Raw genomic sequence first — 20,531 nt, 5'->3', positions numbered from 1 at the left:
CTGCATCAGGAGAAGTTGCCATTGGGATTGCCGTGATCCGAAGGTGTTGGATGTTGGCATTGTCTGGAGTTGACGTGTGATTTTTCAAGTGTGCCGAAGTGGAACCCGTCCCCAATGGGTCACGTACACGTTCATTTATCAAACTCAAGTTCACCGATGCGTGGGCGTCGCGAAGGAAGGTGGGGATAGGAAAAAAGAAAGAAAAATGTTTAAAAATACGTCAGGATTAATTTCAGAATTTGAGGGGGGGGGGCAATTATTTCCGTAGGGAAATTGGAAGTATTTCATTTAACTTTGCATGGCGTTTCTGAGGGGTGAGGCAATGTTGGGGCTGTTTATTCTCGGGATGGGGAATAGACCAACGATTTGCCTTTCTCACGTTTATTTCAAAATAAATTTTGGCTCTTTTCTTGGGGGGGGGGCATGACCCTCGCTTGACCCCCACCCATTTGACCTTGTGTGATATCATACCTACTACACGTACTCGGGTTTTCACCCAGTATCCGCTGTTAGTGCTGCGCAGGAAACGTGCACTGCGCGAGAAACGTGCGAGAGTACCCCTCCTCATTGACAAAAAGAGAGTCGAAGCCGTCGATCGAACGCAAGGCGCACGCGTGACATCCGACAGACTCTGCAGTCATTCGTTTTTGAGTAAAAGGCTCCGCTTTTTGCTTGTCCGCGAAATATCTGAATTTGAAATTTTTTTTCATCATCCATGTTCAGATGGGCCCACAGAAAGTGTAGGCCTACTGTACGTATTTTATGCATCCCGAGCATAATTAATATGCACATGACGCACGTCGTTCTACGGCGTGGCCTCCTTTTCCGTCTACCTAACCGTAACTGTGCTGGATTTTAAATGTAGCGCTGCATGGGTGTTCGCCTAGGCGAAATAACCCACCAGCCCGGGCGAAATAGTATAAATCCGCTCCGGCGAAATGCTAATCCGACCGGGCGAAATAGTTGGCCTTTTTTTTCATTCATGGCCTATATACGCTTCCGTAGTTCGACTCTGTGGCGCAAGCGGTCATAAACTTAAACGAGGCCTCATATAAATCTTTCGTCTACAGCTAGGTCTGGGTCTTCGCTGGTTGAAAATATGTGCGCACATCTAGACGTAGCCGTTAAGTGCTGCAGACTCATTGTGAACACTGCCCGACGTGAACGAAACTGGCACCATTTTGTAGGGGGAGCGACCTCATTTGGCGAGTCCTTTCCAGTAATGTGACGTCATCGCTTTGGGGCACGGCTGCTATGGGCTGCATGAAGCGAGTTGATAGATGAACACGCAAGTCTAAGACGCCCCCTGCAATTAGCGTGACGTTATTTATGACCGTTGCGCCGTCACTACTCCCACACCGGGCCATCATCAATCAGAAGCACCGAGAAAATCTTGATGGGCCAGCGCACGCTGCACCTGGGAGGCAAGAAAAGGGGGGAAAATGCCCAGTAAACGTACTATTTGACGACTGTTTTGGTTGTCGAAGCCGAGATTTCTACGTGCGAGGGCGAGCTGAGGGCAGCGGGCATTAACATGATTTATGGTTGCCAGTTAATTCTTTTCGTGTTTGTTTGTGTTTTGGACAAACGACCGGTGTGACCGCCCAACTAGCTGGAATAGTTGGATAAGTTCCCCGCGAAGTGTTAAAGGGGCTTGGAGGCCGTAGCTAATTTACAAAACGCCATCCAGCTGGTAACTATTTTGTTCGCACTGAAACGTTCATATCGACAAACTCATGTAGTGTAAGGCCACGTTTACAGTATGCTTTCTCATGAGGATTATCGAGGGGGGAAAAAATATCCTTTTTTCCAGTCGAATAAATCTCCAGGGCTGGCCCGTGATAGTTGCCAAAAAAAGAAGTCACCTCTATCACTCTGTCACCCTGAAATTGACACTGACCTGTTCCCTTGCTTTCACAGGTCATTTCAGGGTTTGAACTTGCATGATAAGGTTGGCTAAGAGTTGAAGTCCTGTGTTGCATCATGGAAAAATAGTCACATAGATCACCTCAAAGGTGTTTCTGACGAATGGCAGCGATGGCGATTTTTTTTTTAATTGGGAGGGATTGTCATGCCCTATAATCTGGTTATTACCGACCTGTTCCAAGCGTCCCTTTCATCAAAAAAGAAGAAATCTGTCTAGAGGTACAGTTGACGACGGGCAGGGCACGTGTTTACCGCCAGTGGGAAACAGTTATAATACATAACTTAATGGTCAAATGTTCAAATTTTAACTCCACAAAAGCACCATTTTCCAGGAGCAAAATAAACTGGAAACTCATAGTGACTGTTGCTCTTCCATTGCAACCTGTGCTGGATCGCCTTGTTAGGACCACCTCCGAGGTTGGACACAGGACAGGGGTAACGTGACGGACGATAGGTGCTGGAGGAAACTCTTCATTTTCTGTGGTACCGGAGCTAACTGCAAAGACACATTCCTGGCATTATGTCAGCAGTAAGTAGTCTTCGCCGTGGTTGAGATTTCTTGCCTTCGCTGCGTTGTGTGTAGGCCTTGAGAAGGCAAACTGTTCGTTTCGTGAAGAGAGACCCTCAAGGACTTAAAGGCAAAGCCGTAGGTAATTCTGAATCAGAAAATAAGACGTTGTAGTCGTCCAATAAATACGGTATGCGACTCAGCCCACGACGGCCAGTATGGTGAAACCACGAGCAAGAATAACGTCCGCGTATGTAGTGTTCTCATCCTACCACACTGCTTGGATTCACATGATGTGCACAATTAAAGCATTGTGTCGAAATCCCATCCTAGCCGGTCTCTCCTATCGCAACCTGGGCAATCCTAAACTGTGTAGCATCACTCGTGATGAATTATTCCGTTTAGCCTATTGCTTATAGATTTGAAAAAAAATTAGTGTCTCTCGGTGAACTGATTCTCAGTGCAGGTATTATTTTTGTACTTGATTATTTTCGCCTGGATAGTCAGCATGTTCCCTCGAATTACGCTAGCTCCGCTACTGCAGTATCTAAATCTATGTACTCAAAACACAAGAACAATGTAGTAGTACAAGGGAAAAGACTACAGCAGTCCAGTTGCTACTCTAGTAATTTCAAGCGAGGGCGAATAGGGGCAGACTAAAAGAAAGAGCGGTGACGATTTTCTTGAGATGAACAAGATCGGTTGATGTTAATGATACATGTAGTATAGCTAGTCTAAAAATCATCTTCCCATTTCCCTCCGACACCTTTAAACCCGTGTTCTGATTCGCGCACGCCCAGCTGAAAAGTGACATTTTCCAAATAGTTGTGCTCTCAAAATGATTGAAATGAAATCATTTTTCTTTTTCTCGGGGCCAGGAGAAAGTGCTGTCAGGCACGACTCACGCCGGCTCCGGTAATATAAATTTATGCGTATTAATAACATTATTTCATAACGGAGCCCGCCAAGCCGAACGGACAGGACGTGTTCCCCGGGCCTTGGAGCCCGTCATAGCGCTCCACGGCCGGGGCAGGTCGCGGGGAGGTGAGCCGAAACAACCCAGGACGCGGAGAATCGGTGTGATTAACGACAACTGGTAACGTTAGGCTGACTGCATCACTTGCGGATCCCTGCACGTGCACTTCCAAAATCCCACAAATTTACGGCTTTTGTCTTTGGCTTTCCTTTTTCTCCGGCAAAGGAAAGGTGTTTGTTGTGACTAATAATTTTGCCCACGTCTTCCATTCTGCCCCGTCGTATCAGAAAACTCAACTCTATTAGTCATATTCCACTTTTTCCAGCTTACCCACAAGTTCTTCATAATAAGACCAAGAGTTTTGCTTTTAATTTTTAAAACTAAAAGAAAACAGCATTACCTCCACCAAACACACTGCGTGAACAGAACAGATAAAACGGAGGAGGCAAATGACAGAAACCTTGAATCTCATTTTCCCTCATCGGTGGACAAAGAAATGGTAAGATATCACCCTGTTCTTCAAGAGTTGCTAATATTTAAAAGGAAAGGCAAGAAATAAGACAGTGAGCACATGCGAGCCACGCACGAGCGGTACTTGCTGATGAGGAAAAAAAATCTGATTTCTCTCTAGTTGAGTCCATTTTGACCGCTCGCTGGTATGGTCGTGGTGAGATTAGGCGATAGACGCAAGATTGAAACCGAATTGAAAGACTGATTCTCAACAATCAAGAATTTCTAGGGTTTTTGTTTTTGCGTGTCCAGACCAAAAAAATGCCCAATCATTCACGGGTATATTGTAGCCAGAGGAGTCGAAACAGTAGCCTTGTTTTCATCCCAAATAACGAGCATCTCGTTTGGGTGTCAAGTAACGTCGACCTTGATAAACACACCCCGTCAACAGTGCAAACTCGGGGACTCTTCGCGTCCCGTATCATCGTCGCCTGCCGCCGCGGCGCGACAGACACCAGGTTTGCAGTGCTCCTTCGGATGAAGTGATAAGAAGTGGGGGGATGGAAGGCTCTCTCAACCCCCGGGGGATCGGAGTGCAGCCGACGGCGAAGAAAACAACACGTGGGGGTAGGGGACCACCCACCTCAACGGCAAAAGCATCATGTTTTGTAACTGTATGGGGATAACTGTATATGGACACTAAAAGTAAAAAAATCTTGATGGCCCTTTGAAGCGGGCTCATCGCACCCTTGCAAAAAAAAAATCCAAGCTGACAATTAGATGCCAGGATTTGCGTCCACCTAGGAGGGGTTTTCCGTCTTGTGTTCAGCACGTTTCGAAAGCTGAAGATCATAATAACGCCGATCGAAACATCGATTGTATTACCAACTCTCCTCATACCGCTCACAAATGCCATGGCAGCTACCCACGTGTATCACTCGTTGGTGTTATACCGCACGCCCTCTATGTAGAACCCAGTCAGTGGAAACCGCGATTGTTTAATACCGCAAACATTCACAACATAGTGTTTCAGCCTATTTGTAGCGCTAGCGACGTGGAAAATTTGTGAGCTTTTATTTCTTTTCCTGATTCTCTCTCTGGTTCAAAATCTGTCCTTCGGTCTTATTTTTGAGGGAAGAGATTTGACAGAAAGCATGAACGTACATAGTCTTGTCACGTGCGGTGACCTCGGCTGAACAAAGAAACAGTCACCAACTATTTGAATATGCAAATGATATCAGGTCTCGGTGTGAGAGCAAACAGCTAGAGCATGAGGTTGGCTTCAACTGGCATCGCGTGGGACAAAAAGTCGTGGTCATGATAGATACCAGCGAGGATGCATGCACGTTCGTAGATTTGTTGAGTCCACAGAATGCCGCATGGCACGAAATCATCCGACCTCATGCGAGTCATCAGTGATTTTTTTAGCTGGTGCTATCATCATCCTGTCACCACGTCGGGTTACCAGCGATCTAATACCTTGAAATAATTGGATTTTTTCGGAGGGCCTCTGCCGCCTACGGGCTGGTTGCTTAATACGACGCGGCAGATGGTCCCTCTCCGTTGGCGGAGTAGTGAGAGATGGTGGCAGTGACAGGCTATCTCAATAGCTGACAATCTTAAGCACAGGATAATTGCTAGGGCGGAATCCTGCATTGTGCTGGGTTTATTTGGCTTGCACCTGGCGGTCAAGCGCAACCCTCGATCGATCCCTGAGGCAAGGTCAGCTAAGTATCGGTCCAAGGTGTAATAGCGCCACCACATGACACCGAATAGCCTAATATCCTAGAAATTTGTCTTTTCGGCGACATGTTTTTCTGTCCGTAAATTTAGCGATGCACGTCAGGCTTCTCTTTTACAGCGCCAAAAAACACGGGTTTTGTCAGGCCGCACACTAATTTCTTTTGACCCCGAACGAAATTCACATCGTTTGGAGGAAATTCACAACCGTTTGAAAAAATACCTTCCGTTGGTTATCAACATCTCTTGACAATCCGGACTCCAGCAGGCAAAGCAAGAAAACGCATCTCTCTAAAGTAAAGTGAGGATGTAAAGGGTAGAATCATATCGAAAAGACATCTTATGGAAACCAATGGCTACCCATAAAAATAGCGGTCGAAGTTTGTGAGTGTGTGCACCTGCGTTGTGTTTTTTTATAACCTCCATGTAGGGCCTATACCAAGAAATTAATATTGAACATTGAGGTGACATCTCAATGTCGGGCAACCTGTGATAACGAGATTCTGTCTCGTCGAATAAAGCGCACAAAGTTGCACAAAGTAGATCATTCAAACCAGTGACTCTGTTATTAAGAACATGTTGTAGGTACGTCCTTTCCCCGTCAATTTCTCCAATTTGTCATTTTCGTTTCAGTCATCAATTTGTAATTTTTATTCGGTATGCCGCCAGAAAAAAAAAACAGGGACAGGTGTCCCTTTACTCCATCGGAAAACAGTCGAAATGATGAAGCATGCTAATTGCATGCGATTCGCAGGTACATCCTGGTGAAGCCGTCGTTGCTGGAGCACGATTTTTTTTCCTCGCCATTTTTTGGTTATAAAGCCCCCCCCCCTTGTGAACACGCTTACCCAGTATTAGTAAGGTAATGCATGCTCGTGCAAATTGAAGGACGGATTTATGGTGCTGAGTGACAAAAAATACCACTTAATTCTCTTCTAGATGATTTTGTAAGAGCGAGTGTGTTTTTATGACGAATCTCTCCTGATACCAGCGGAAATGATGTCCGTATTGCATTACCGTAATCGTCCTCGTGTAAGACACACGGTATGGAGTCCCCAAGGGACAATAAAGCGGGGCTGATGATTTACAATGGGACATTAATGTGAAATAATTACAAGATATTAGTAAATTGATTTTTTCTTTTGTTCGAAAGCTTGTTAATTTTTTCGCCCGGATTTTGCTTAGTACGATTTTACCTTCCTTCCTGTTGCTTCTTTCCCCTTCAAGAAATTCCACGGCATTTATAGGAAACCGAAAATAAATATCCCTTAATAAAATTAAATGTGTTTGATCTTAATTTTCCCTTAATTTTCTGCGTCTTACGAATTTCTGCATGCATGATATGCCACCATACTAGTCTCTGCCATACAGGTTTGGCCCTGTCCCTAGTCCTACAGGGGTATACCCTTCCCAGCCACTTGGACGGGCGGGCCATGGAGGATGCTGTGATTGCACACTCTCTTCCTGCCCTTGGAAGAGCGTCACACAGTTCTCCGTGCTTAGTGAGAAATGATTCTTCATAAGCAAAAGGGTCTTCATCATTTTCGGTGATGGAACGTGATACCTTAATATATCTATATATTCTGCTTGTACTCCCATATTTGGGTTGACATCGATGAATAACACATCGCGCAAGAATAATAAAACTTCCCCAAAATTGTGCTGCAACAAAGGAGGTCCGATGCCCCAACCGACCCCTAACAGCAACAGGGGATCGTTTTTGGACAAGAAGGCCCCTTCTTATATCAGAAACACTTTGCTAGAGTTTCCCAAACGCCACAATAACGAGGACCTTCATTGTGTGGGGGTAATCCTTTGCCATATTTGATTGGGTCTATTCTATGAGCGGAGATCAAAGATCTGCTCTATTCCTCTGTAAATAGGAACTTGGGAACGGCGCATGTTCATAATCAAACTTGAGCAAAACAAAAATGCTTTGTTGGGTTGTAATAGCTTCATTCTCAGAAACCATCTTCATGCATTAGAAACAGTAACATTACAAGTTTCTCCAAACTTTCTTGTGAAGGTATAGAGACTTTGCGTGGTAGCTATGGCATCTTGAAAGGCAGTTCTTTTGGTCCTCAGGGAAACCTCCTTTGTGCATACCCCGTGGAACAAAAGCACGGGGGCCTGCAAGATGGCAGCCATGCAAACCCTCTATAGAATACCATGGCGCTGCGTACACACTGAGTGTCGATTGCGGTGTGAGAAAAGAAAAAAAACAAGCTGTGTGGTGAAGCAACATGATCGCTTCGCTATCTAGCCAAGCGAGGAATACCGCGTGCTTGGCTCAGAAACACAAGGCGGCTGTTGCTATCACAACTGGGTCCATCAATTAGCGAAAACACCAATTAGGCCCCTGGCGATTGAATTAACTGGCTGTTGTTGTGTTAGAGGGTAAATTTAGAGCGTGGTGTGCTCAAGCGTGACTTTTCGAACATTCCAACCTGAGAACGGTTCGTGGGTTCACATCTTTTTCAGGGTATTGCGACACTGTATAATTTATGTGATCGTGTCGATGTCATTGTGTTGTGGAACACGCACACAAAAACGTCATTTTGTGCGTGCAACGTGTTGCTAAGAACTGTCTGGCCTGTGGTCAATAAGCCACTTGCGAGTTAAATTTGAATAAAATCTGGTACCCTGTGTTATCTGATTGCATAGAAACGTAACAATTTGAATTCCCCAGTCAAAAGACACTGTTGCTGTACTTGGTTCCTTTGTGCCGTTCTTATCCATTAAGAACAGTGTATTGAGGCAAGGTGTCTCTTATGGAACTAAGAAAAAGCTTGCCCCGAATCACGACGTATAGCAACAGTGGCTTTAGTATGGAGAATTCCAATTGTTATGTTCATGTGAATTTAAAGAACTCAGTGTACCAGATTTTATTAAAATTTAACTCGCAAAAGACTTATCCTCCGTCAAGTTTTGCATCGCATATCAACTTGACAGAATCAATTATTTGATATTTCCTCCAATTCGGCCGAGTTTGTAGAGAAAATCGAGTAAGTAGCAGTGTTAATACAGGTTGTATATCGGTTCGCGTGTCGTACATAATGTAAAACTGCCATTTGATAGAACTGATTCGGCGCAGTGGTAAGGTTCAGTACCTCCGAGGGTTCCGAGACCTGCATCTTGAATGCATGCTCGCTTCAAGTTCCCCTGAATGCTTCAACCAAAAAAATCGAGGTTGTCCTCAAAAGACGCCTGCCGTTTACTGCAACAATGGCAAAATACAGGGAAACCAAGTTCTAGGATGATGAGAAAGAGGGTAATCCCGGGAAATTCTTCCATTGCAGTTTGTATTTCTGGGCATCGCGACGGGAATGGGTGGTAAGGGGGCGCGCTTACCCCCGGAAAAAATTTAAACAAAAAACAAAAAAGTGTCCCTGTCCACTATTAATGATGCGCTGCAGGTTAGTGCTTCAACCCTGGAAATTCCCCCCCCCTCCCCAGATAAAAGTGCTTTACCCCTGGAAAGAAAGCAGGGCGACGCCCGTGTTTGTTACTAATTTAAGAATCTTTTCAGCTTGGAGAAAACAGGCAGTTTGCTCAGTTGAAGTCAAGTCCAATCAATCCATCTCAAATCAGACCACAAGTAAGTCCGATAGAAATATCGCAAGAAGTAGATGAACAGGAAACATAATGACAAAACAATTTCAGCAGAAGCCTCTCTAATTTGACCATTTTGGTAAATGACTTGTGACGGACTCATCAAGGACTTGTCCTGGACTCGACTCTAACACTTTTGTCATGGTTTTTATGATTCCGCCAAGTTTGAAGCGCAAAAACAACTTGGAATCCTCTTACTTGAAATGTACTTCATCATCAAAGAAGACAACCATGCATATTCTTGATCACTGTCATTTTAATTGGATTCTACAATATTCACGTCATAACTATAACCACATTAAATCCATTGAAGATACGAATAATTATAGTCATTAATACAATTTTAATCATAAGCTGCGTCAACTCGATCGTTATATACAGAACATCTCGTCACGATTATAATGAACAAACACACAAAGTACCAAGAAAACTTAAACTTGTTTGGTCGAACAGTCGTATTAAACAGTATTTTCCAGAGAAAAACCAGAAGGGAAGTTGGATTTTTTCCTCATCTGATCTTTACAAGTTGTTTCAGAGAGGCACAGAAAATGTTGATTAAAAGTATGCAAAAATTTAGTTCTTAAGCTTTCCAGGGGAAAATCAATCATTCGAACTATACCCCTCCTCAATACGAAAGCTAGTAATTTTGTTCCGCGCTGGGAACAAAACTTGCCGAATTGATGGCATCTAGAGCCTGCTGATTACTACGTGCTGAGACTTCGACAACGAGAACCAAAATCTTATGTTCATGGCTGTTATCACAAATTTGGGATGAAAAAAAAATGACAGTGGCCATACCACAGATGTGTGTTATTGCAGATGGCCGCAAAGTGCTGAACAATAGTTTTGAGTAGGCCTACTATTGGAGATAATTATCCTGTAGATCGGTATCTGATTGGTCAGTTCAAAGTGAACTTATTCCGCAACTATATACAATCGTCCCTTGAAATGTCAGTCGAATTGGCTGATTTGTACAAAGCGGGGAACTTGCTATTCATTGCAGTTGTCTCGATGTGACTATCAATATTTCATGCGTGATTCCTTTGGGTTTACCATTAAGACTGGAATTCGCCTCTGGGTCGGTTCCAGGCTTTCACTTGTATTGAATTTAGTCGTCATAGCCCAGACCCAACCACGCGACTGATGCAGCTCCATGCATTTTCTGCTCAGGGTATAAAAAAGCCACATCAAGTTGTCTGGTACATCTGTTTGTCCCGTTCCAAACTGTGGGAACAGTTTTCAGAAATGATCGCACACAAGCCGAATTTTTGAAAACGTTTCAAAATACAGGGGACTGATTTTCCTGGGCAGATAGATTCATCCGCCAGATGGCAGCTGAGAACATCCGGGCAAAGTCTCCATTGACTGACAGCAACATATCTCTAGGATGCCAGTTGTCCTTTGCATACTAACTGTACTTATGACAATAGCCACATTGGACATTGTATGATTTATTATAAATACCAAAACATTGAAAATACAAAAAGACAAGGGCGCTATATACTCATTACAGCGGATTTTCCGAAAAGAGACTCGGTTCAAACGCTTAAAATGACCTAATGAGATGTTTTCCTCTTTTTTAGCCATCCAAATAAGCACAGTGTTTCCGAATTTACCACCAGGCTTTTACGTGCAACTGAAAGTTGGCTCCCATCCCTGCTCGCTCATTTACCTATACCAGTTTCCGCTGGTACCCGCGCTTGCAATATACTGAAAAACGGAATGAATTGTTGCACGATTATTGGAGCGCCTGGACTAGATTTTTCAAGAAATGTCTTGTTTTGAAGAAAACTTTTCCGGCCAGTCCTCGTTAAACAAATATATGATGTTGATACTTTTCGAACCAAAATCTGTCAGATTTTCTTGCTTGTTTTTGACATTCTCGGCAACATCATACTGAAATCACTGCACTCCCTTGCTATGGCAAGGTCAAACACGTAAAATGTCCATACATTTTGGCACAATCACCTTGATACAGACCGACTGTCTCTTGTCCCTGGTATTCATCCGCCTATTCAAGTCTGCGTGCGGTCCGAGTTGCAAGATACGTTCACGGGAGCCAGCAAGTATTGCTTCCTTGCCGTACTGGAGGCAGGCTGTACGAGGTGCAATCCCAAGAGAAAGGGTGACTACGGTGAGATGAGAAGGGCAGGGCTGGGGCGAGGAGAGCGCTTCCTCCCCCCGTTGCCGCCGTCGCTGCACCCAGCCCCGCGTCCGTTGCTGCGTTAAATGGCGCACTTGTCGTAATAGTTGCCTTGCATCGTCTGTTGAATCTGCGCGGACATCAGGAATCCCTTCCGGTCGCAGGAATCGTTCATGTCCGATGGAATCACGTTCCTCATCCCTTGGAGACTTGCTGAAATGTAAGAGAAGCAGAAAACACTCGGAATGAAGTGTGACCAAGACAGAAAAGTCTTGCACGTTTCACTCATCCGCTATTTTTAGTTATAGAAAATGATTCATTGCTTTAGTACGAAAGACACCTTTAGGGGTAATAACTGCTAAGTTGATTGGAAACCTAGATTGTTATCAAATCCCAAACCGAACGCGGGTAGCTGGACTTTTCAGTGCATTTGTTGCAAAGATTTGAAACGGGGTTGTGCGAATCAAAGGCAGGGTCCACGTAGAGCACGGATAGATGTCCATACGAACATTTCGCCAATTCGACCATGCTATTAACAGTTATATCTCGAAAAGTATCGTATTCGTCACACACGAAAGCAGGGTGACCCCAGAAAGTGGACTGATCGTGTACAACGGACGAAGGAAACTGGAATCCTAATAGTGTTTCGGAGATATTGAATATAAAACGTGAGCTGCTCTCTTGAATTAATCGGTCGGTTCAAGTAAAAACACATTGAGTCGATGAGCAGTCTCGGCAGCCGGGTGGCGTGAATTTCTGCCGGACAAAGATGGAGTGGGAAAGGGGTGACATAAAGAAATGCCCAGCCGTGGAAATGTGAAGGGGGGGTGCTGACATTATGTGACACTAGGGGCGCTATTTATGATATAGATGTATATCTTGAAAATCTTGAACCCAGCATCAAAACAGCGTAAATGTAGGGTTTTTCATTTCCCTCCCTATTTCAGTGTTAATGAGTACATCTGTGGATGTGGGGAAGTCCGAAAACAACCGAAAATCGGCGAAAATGGGTAGGGGGAGCTTGATAAACACAGCCCACCACCCAGTCAAAAGTGGGAGGATAATACCCCCATCCCTCGGGATTTACGCTCTTGCGGCTGCCGCACAGCATCTTTAAATTGTTCCCCACTGTCTGGCGTAATCACACCACAAACAAGATGGAAAACAGCAATGTGCTTTGTTCTTAACATTTCAATCCTAATAATGCGCCTTCCTTCAAAATCCCGTGGTTGTGCTCCTTTAAGCAAGTCATGTACACATGTGTATACGCTCCACGACTGATCGACACCAAGCCAAGAAGTAGCGATTGAATGTATATTTGATGCTTATTCCGAGTTCCTATGTAATAAAAATTATCCAGGCTTGTATGTAGTGTTCTCACACAAACTGGTATCACATTGCTTTACACAGAATGGGAAATTGTAAAGAGAAGTAGGCAAAGGATGAGTTTTCAGCAATGTTTTAAAAGTCAGCAAGGGAAGTTGCGTGACGGATCTCAAGAGGAAGAGGTCTTATAAGGACCAAGGTAGAGGGAGTTCTTCTTTAAAAGCCTTAAAGTGGTGGCTTCTAACCGCGCAATACACAAGTCCTCATTCACCGAGCCACTAAAAAGGCCACATTTTCTCCATTGCCGATATTCAACCACGCCCGGCGAGCTGAAAATGACATTTGGAGCAGTTAAATGCAGTTTTTATTGCCGACTCTCAGCTTTGAATTATGTGCTTGTTTACCACACATTTCCCCTTTTTTTTCAAGAAGGCAAAAATGGGCGGTAGATTTATACCGGAGAATTCCGCTATTAACATTGGAAGGTATTCTCTCACCGGGTCGATTATATATATATAAAAAAGAACCAATACAAACCCATAGAAAGGTGTTTTGCCAGGGATACTATTAGGACATATGGGGTGATGTCTGATGAGGCTGTACGTGTACTACTTGGGAGGTGTGAAGGCTTACACGATTTTGAATTTCTTCTTGACGAAAACTTTGCATGAAGTTTGGGTACTCTTTTCAACCGACTGGGCTGTTTTCGTAACCAAAATTCATTAATCAGGTCGTAATGTGTTTGCACAGTTTAACGAAAGCCGACTTTCTTTTGTATGAGAAAAGAGGAAAGAAAAAAAAACACGCATTTTGCGCCCATGAACACTAATTTGTAAACAGCGGAGGCAACGAGTAGGTGCTATCTAAGCACATTCTTGGAGAAGACGCATGCCACTATTAGAGGAAGACAACCTCCACAAATATGTTTCGTGTTGTCCAAAGAAGAACGCCAACCACTTTAACTTGAAAGGAAAGGGCGACTACTACAGAAACAGACGACGTAAGGTTGAGAGTACGCCCTCCGTTGACACGCTCAGGTCAAAGTCTTATACGAAATGACACTCAAGATGTCTGGACTTAATCCCTGAGCCCGTCTGAAACTGTTCGGTCCAATTATAACATTGATTGGTCCAGAGCCCTTGAATGCCTGGTGACTTTTTGTCTTCTTTCTTCGGTAATGCATTCATTCAGTGCATTGTGCACATGAAGAGACATGGAGCTACACTTTATTTCATCGCTTTCACTCGGCCCATAGAGGAAGGACACAGAAGAAGTTGCAACTCAGGCACATCAAAGTGTTCAATGATCATCGCCGCCGAGTCAGACAAATAAGAGAAAACATTCCAAAAAATGCCTGATTACTGCTGGCATCTTAGCCGGATAAGCGGGGCCTGTAATATCTTAGCAACACTTGTAGTGTTTTGCCTGCAATTAAATACAAATTATTGCTGTGACCAGGAAATAGAGAGAGAAAAGGCCCTGCTATTAGACCTACTTTTGCCATCGTAAAGAAACTTTTTAAATTGTGATACACCGTTCGATTATCCATGCAAAGCTTGTAATTTTATTCTCCTCCCTCCAATACATCAGTTCTCAAAGACTTGGTACGAATTTGGCGAAGACTCGCCAACAAAATGTTGACTTTTACTGGAAAGCTAAGTTCGTAAGTACCAAAATGTGGTATTTGATCACAGGGAGTGATCGTGAAATCTCATAAAATACGCTTTTGTACAAATGCCATCATAAAGATAATTCAAACAAGACACAACATCTTGTAAACAACGGGGCTATTTTCTCCCAAACTAACTCCAGAAGAAAGAGCTCATTTATCAAGGGCAATGACTGCACATATACATTTAGGGCACCCAGCGTAATGCAAGCAACTGCGCAAGCATTAAATTTGACGTTGTCATGAGATCATACCAAGCACCAACAAAGGCATGAATATTCAATTTCCTATACCTCAGTGTACAAAGTTTTAAAGATGCAGGTTACCAGCGACAAATCGCCGCGGCGATAATAGGTACAAAGGGGTTTCGTGGTTACGAAACAGATGGTGAGTAGCAAGCGTTCGCTGCGCTGTGGCTATGGACATAGTAAATTACTAGGCATGCCAGAAAGTGGTAATTGGCCAGATGTTACAGCCCGGGCAGTCCAAACTCCTTCTGTGTCCTTCCTCTATGGTGGAAGTAATACAATCTTTATAGAGTATTCTGATATACAGGTGACGTGTCGATAACGCGTTGAAATGAGAGTATTTCCGCTGGATAAAATGCTACAAAATATGGGCATTCAATTAAATAACTTTTCTTAATTGATATTTTCCAACAGGAAATAGCCTGGAAAAAATAATGAAGAAAAGGGACAAGGAATTCCTCTCTAGGATTTGAACCAAACATAACACACTAACATTCTGCTGCAAAGTCTTCGTATAATATATCAACAGATATCAAGATATATGTTCGTGATGTCAAGATATGTCAACGAACCACGGCAACCACCATGAGCGAATCCTAACGGAACTGCGGCAAGAGAACAAGAAAGGGTAAAACATTTTCATCTTTGCTCTTTGCCCAAGTGGAAAACGGAGCAGCACTTGCAGAAAAAAATACCAAACTGGCATCTCATGATCTGTGTATAAAGCAGTGACATCTACCCTACCGTCACCCCGAAAAAAGGTCAACATTACTATAAAGAAATGCGAAAAACTCCAAATTCTTTCGAAATACCCCGTGCATGCTCTAAACACCACAGAATAAATACTTGACTGCCACCACACTTTGACAGAAGATGTAGCCTCAAGCGTGTGGCCAAGAAACGTTGGAAGGAAATACAACATGGGTCGATTATCACATACTTTGAATTCGAGTCTTAAAATATTTTCAATTGTGGTCCTTCCCTGTTCGCAAAACACTTTTCTGTTGGCTTGTTCCATTATATTGCTTTCTTGTGAACCGCTGGCTTCTGTTTCATGAAAAGAGATGCCTGGACAGCTATTTGGTTGGGGCGAGATACCGTACCCGTTGCATTCAAAACTCGGGGTCTCTATGGCAAAAACAAATACGCGCGAGACAATGGTATAATAATTCAAATCTGATTGGACAGCTCCTCATCGTCCGTGAGCATCGCAGACTTTTGTCAGAGATACAAGATGGCGGAAATTTCGCCGCGCGCGATTGCCGTTTCCGCCTGGGCAACATCGGGGCCAGCTCGACCCGATCACTGGCCGAGCGGTAACCGACTTGACACTCGACACAGCCACATCATATTTCCCGGCAAATCTCCGTTCCAGATCTAGCAGACGTCCGGGCGCTTGTGTGGGCTAGGGTTTCAACCCTACCACATCATTTTCTCCCTTAGCTTCCATCGTGGTCGCGGGGCCCGGTGAGGTTGAAGAAATCGAACTGCAGTCATGAGCCTCCACACTTATAGCAAATCCATCCACGGCGAGCTGGATGCCATGCCCCACGTCTTGGCAGAACCAGAGACGGAATGTGGAGCAGAAAAATGATCTTTATGCGTTATTTGCACGGCCGATGCGTGCTAACCAGACTGGCTAGAATGCCACTTTGTGTGTGGCCTTTTTGTCTCGTTCCCCGATAAGTTGGCCATCTGGTTTTTGTCGAGTCAATGCCTAGTTGTTCGTCTTGACCCGCGCGTACTCAGCCGAGCAAAAAAGCCTGTCAGCTTCACGGCGAAAGCGGTAGCGCTGGAATTTTGTTCCTGCGGTTAAAGAATCGATTCTTTTGGACTCCAAAAAAATCGAGAATGACTGTATTGACAGAGAATGGGTTATGACATATCACACCCACAGCGGAACCAGCAGGGAATCACGCGGTGATAGTGTTGTGGCGTTCCACCAACACATTCCCCATTTCCCAAGGTGCAGAAACGGGTCCCGGAGTGTTACAAGGCCATTGTGGCAAAAGGGTCAACAAATTAGCGACTTCTTGCCACTGTTGCAATTGAGTTTGAAGGGGAGGGGGGCGGGTGGGAGACAAACATCTAAATCACAACACCGCAAAATCGTTAGAGAATTATTGATGACCCATCACACCAGGGCATTCGCGGTTGGGGGGCACCGGTGTTGGGCCTGGGCGGTTTACCGTCGTTTCACGTACCAACTTCGCATGGTAGGCCAGGTTCTCCCCACGGGAGCGAGACTTTTCTTTTCAGACTTGACGTGACAGCTTTCAGATGCAGTCTCTGATGATTTGAAGTGGCTGTTAGTGGCAGAGGACTTTAAAGGTCCCCCCGTCCGACCTGACCAATTATTACGAATCCTGGTTGGCGCTAAAAGTTAGGCTTAAAGTCGAATGACGTAACCTCAGGAATTGGATCGCGAAGGGGGTTTCCCTGCCATCTTGACCGGCTCTACCTTGATGCAACCCAACTGTTATCGAACTCTTTAACACTGTTCAAATGCTGGAAAAAACAACACTTTTAGGTCATTCAGGGGCGTTCGAAACTCTTCTGTGTATCAAGTAAAACTTTTAAACTCATTTTCCCGTTAGAAGCGCAATGGAAGTTCTTCTGAAATCAAAAAATTGCCATCCACAAGATTGAGCATGACCATTTCTGTGAAAATAACCGCGTCTTTATCACAGAGAAGCTGAAAATTCTTTCTTTAATTAATCCATCACTGTCCTTGGACCCGATCTAGAAAAAGGCTTGTGGGTTTTTCATGTACATAGGCCTCCATTTGTTCCGTGATATCTTTTAGGTAGAGCATAATTCTAAGAAAGCTTCTTACAGACAACTTCAAATCTACTATTTATTCTTGTCGATAACTTGTGTGAAAAACCCATGACATTCCTCCTTCTCGCCTTCCACCGTAGAGACTGAAAGTTATCTCGGAAAACGATCAGGCGCTTGGGCGGGCGCACCGTGCAACGCGACAACGTCAGGAGATAAGACGCATAACAATCAGCGGGGAGGCTAAAAATGATGTCATGACTAGTTTAAAGGGCCTCTCGAGTGAAAGTAATACCAGCACGATTTCACGAACTGGATGACCCCTGACTTTTTTGAATAGCCCTCCTGCTTAATTAATAATCAAGTATGTCTTAAAATGGGTCTCGTGAATCGCACGCCTGCGCAACATGATCCCATGTTTATCTATCGTAATGTTGATGATAACAAGTTTGTTTTTCCCCCTTTACGAGATATACACTGAGATCAGGATTAACTTTTATTATGAGAATTATAATAAATGATTGAAATTCGAGCGAATGCTTGCATTTGACTTTATTTCACACTTCAAACCGGTGCGTTTGCACGCACACAACGCACTGTGACCAAAATGTGTGACGTTGATGATACTCGTCTTGACGTCACAACGCCTTTTTCCTGTTGTTGTGGGTTTCCTGTTGCAATTACAACGTACCGTAGAGATTTCATTTAAAACAAAGAGGTTTGATTTTTACCGCACCTTATCAGAGGAGCGTGTTTTGCCCGTCCGTTCGTTTTGTGTTCGCTGAGAGAGCTCGGGGTTACCTTTACGGAGTCGTAAAACTTGTTAAAAAAGAGGAGAAAAAGCGAGCAGTGAAAAGTAACACACGCTCGCCGACAAATTGGACCGGACGGGTAAATTACCGGCGAACAAGCCAGGCCGGGTGCCCTTAATGGGCCCGTGCACCTTAATGTGACACCAGGGAGAGACTCCATAAAACACAGCAAGTGACAAAAGATACAGCAACAGAAAGATGAAGTCGGGTGCAAGGGTATCACCGAAAAAAAAAGCCGCCGGGTTAAAGCGAAAACCCCTCGACAACTTCGTGTTCCGTGTCCTTTCTCTGCGGCGTTATTGTTGTTAGACATACAGACTCTTGTCGAATGTCGACACAAACTAGGTTACAAAATGCTGTGTCACTGTGTGATTAACAATTAAAATACGGCATACCGACTGTGGTTTGCTTCATTGAGACAGATTTTTCCTGAAGGTTTTTCGTCTTGGCATTACAGCGATTTGCAAGAGAAGGCTTCTGTCTTCACCAAATAAGGCACGCTTCGTCTCTGGCAAAGAAATTCAGCCGGGAAAAAGAGCATGTTTTGTGCATGTGCTCGGGTACATTAACGAAAATTCGCGCCCGCTCCGACTAATGACAGCTTCCAATCTCTCGTCAGGTTCTGCCATGATCCAGGGGAATTGGGCGACCGGGAGTGTGAGTCTGGCCGCAGGCGCCTGACGGGCCGTAGACTCCGTAGTGCATGCACCATGTACCAAGGCCCATCGCCGGCAGTCCACGGCCCGGCTGTATACCGCACAGCCCCCCCCCCCGTCAGTCAGCACTCACCCAACTCGAATAAGGGGTGAAAAAAGCCTGTTCACCAAATCCCAACTCAATCAAAACCCCACCAAAGAAAATCCCAGCCACAGTCAAATAAAACAGAAGTTGAGTTGATCTCCGTGCTAACACCAACACGGGCGATATGAACCATCGACCGGCTCCATGTCTAAAGGTGTACGAAGGTCTTGTTTGGAGAAGGACGCAGTGACCCCCCCCCCCACATAAAAAGTGCGAAAATCTCTGCCAGGTGTCGGCAACGTATTTTCGATGGATCCAGTCGCACGGGGTTTTGTTTTTCTGGCCGACCGTAAAAAATATTTTCCCCGTGAGGTCAGATCACGGGCGCGTCTGTCTCGCTCTCTCAACGGGGCGATTCGCGGTGTGGCAAGGCGTGGGATGGCAGTGTGATGTTCCCTGGAGCCTGCCTGGTCATCTTAACATTACGGCCTGTTGAAGACCTCGTTGAGTTGTAGAGTGCAGTCAATCCAGCTGACTGGTTGATAATGTACTATGATAATGGGTAAAGGGGTCGCTCCATGACAGTTTTTGTCCATCGGGAAAGCCCCGATAGACTTTCCGTACACCAATTTTGTTTTTAAGCGCTGAGCAATAGGGAAGTATACGAAGCGTATAAACCCCGTCACAGTTGAGCTGCACAACACGATCCCTGTACACGCTTCATTGTTCCTACCAAAACCTGCTCATTAGAATCTTTAATGATGCGTGCATGCTCGCCAGAAATAGTAGCCGACTACCCCGGGAATGGCGTATGTATACGCCCTGATGCTGAAGAACCAGTACGGAGCAACCGTATTTCCTCTCCGTGTCCTCACAAAATGGTCATTAACACTCCAGGGACCAGTGCCACGGAGGTGCTTAGCACTGACACGTGATAAGCGCTTCGAAATATGTGCCTACCAGAACCAGGTTACCAGCGAAAACGTCTGTGTATACATGCAGCTTGTGACTGGTAGTGGTATGCTCTCCTTACTTTTGCTTGGCCTATTTGCCCTTATAGAAACACCACCGTGAAAATGTTCGCAGATACTGACGGCTTCATGTGACTGTGGTGATCACAGACTTGCTTATAGTTGTGCACACCGAAAATCTTTCTTGACGTGACTCACAGCGGACAAAAAAAATCCTTCCACGAAAAGGGTGACAAACTAGCCACAATTTCCCCCTCCCCCCCAAAAAAATATGGCACAGGCAGCCACAGGCCCACTCCCACCATGGTTTGGGTAACAAGATCGGAATGGGCAGAACCGGTGATAATTCCCCCGCGGTATAAGGCCCCGCCAATCAGCTGATTTTTAACGACATCATCCGCCTGACTTGCCTCAACGTAACACACAGAACTGGAGCTCGACAAAACACGCATATATAATTGCAAGCACACAGTGAACTGGGCGTGCATCACCGAGTAAAATTTAACATGTCGACTACGACGACAACTGGATGCGTGATCGTGGTGAACTTTTGCCCTCTCTCGATTTTCCATTGGCCGAGTAAACGCGGTCTATCCAAACCCTCATTGCAGAAACAATAAATAATGGGATA

General features: G+C 44.7%; 1 protein-coding gene across 1 annotated transcript in view; it reads right to left on the bottom strand.

The window, feature by feature from the left end:
• Window positions 1-9,448: 9,448 nt before the first annotated feature.
• Window positions 9,449-20,531, bottom strand: part of LOC110983288 (forkhead box protein F1-B-like) — a 26,995-nt gene continuing 15,912 nt past the window's right edge. Inside the window, exon 2 of the mRNA XM_022242424.2 lies at window positions 9,449-11,568. Within this exon, the coding sequence (XP_022098116.2) occupies window positions 11,438-11,568 (131 nt within the window). The 3' untranslated portion in view covers window positions 9,449-11,437. The remainder of the gene's footprint in view (window positions 11,569-20,531) is intronic.

Source organism: Acanthaster planci, linkage group LG06, assembly GCF_054643075.1.
Source record: "Acanthaster planci isolate LZ-2023a linkage group LG06, COTS_SCS, whole genome shotgun sequence".
Lineage (NCBI taxonomy): Eukaryota > Metazoa > Echinodermata > Asteroidea > Valvatida > Acanthasteridae > Acanthaster > Acanthaster planci.
Note: the sequence above shows the minus strand (reverse complement) of the source record. Positions and strands in the feature narration are given on the sequence as shown.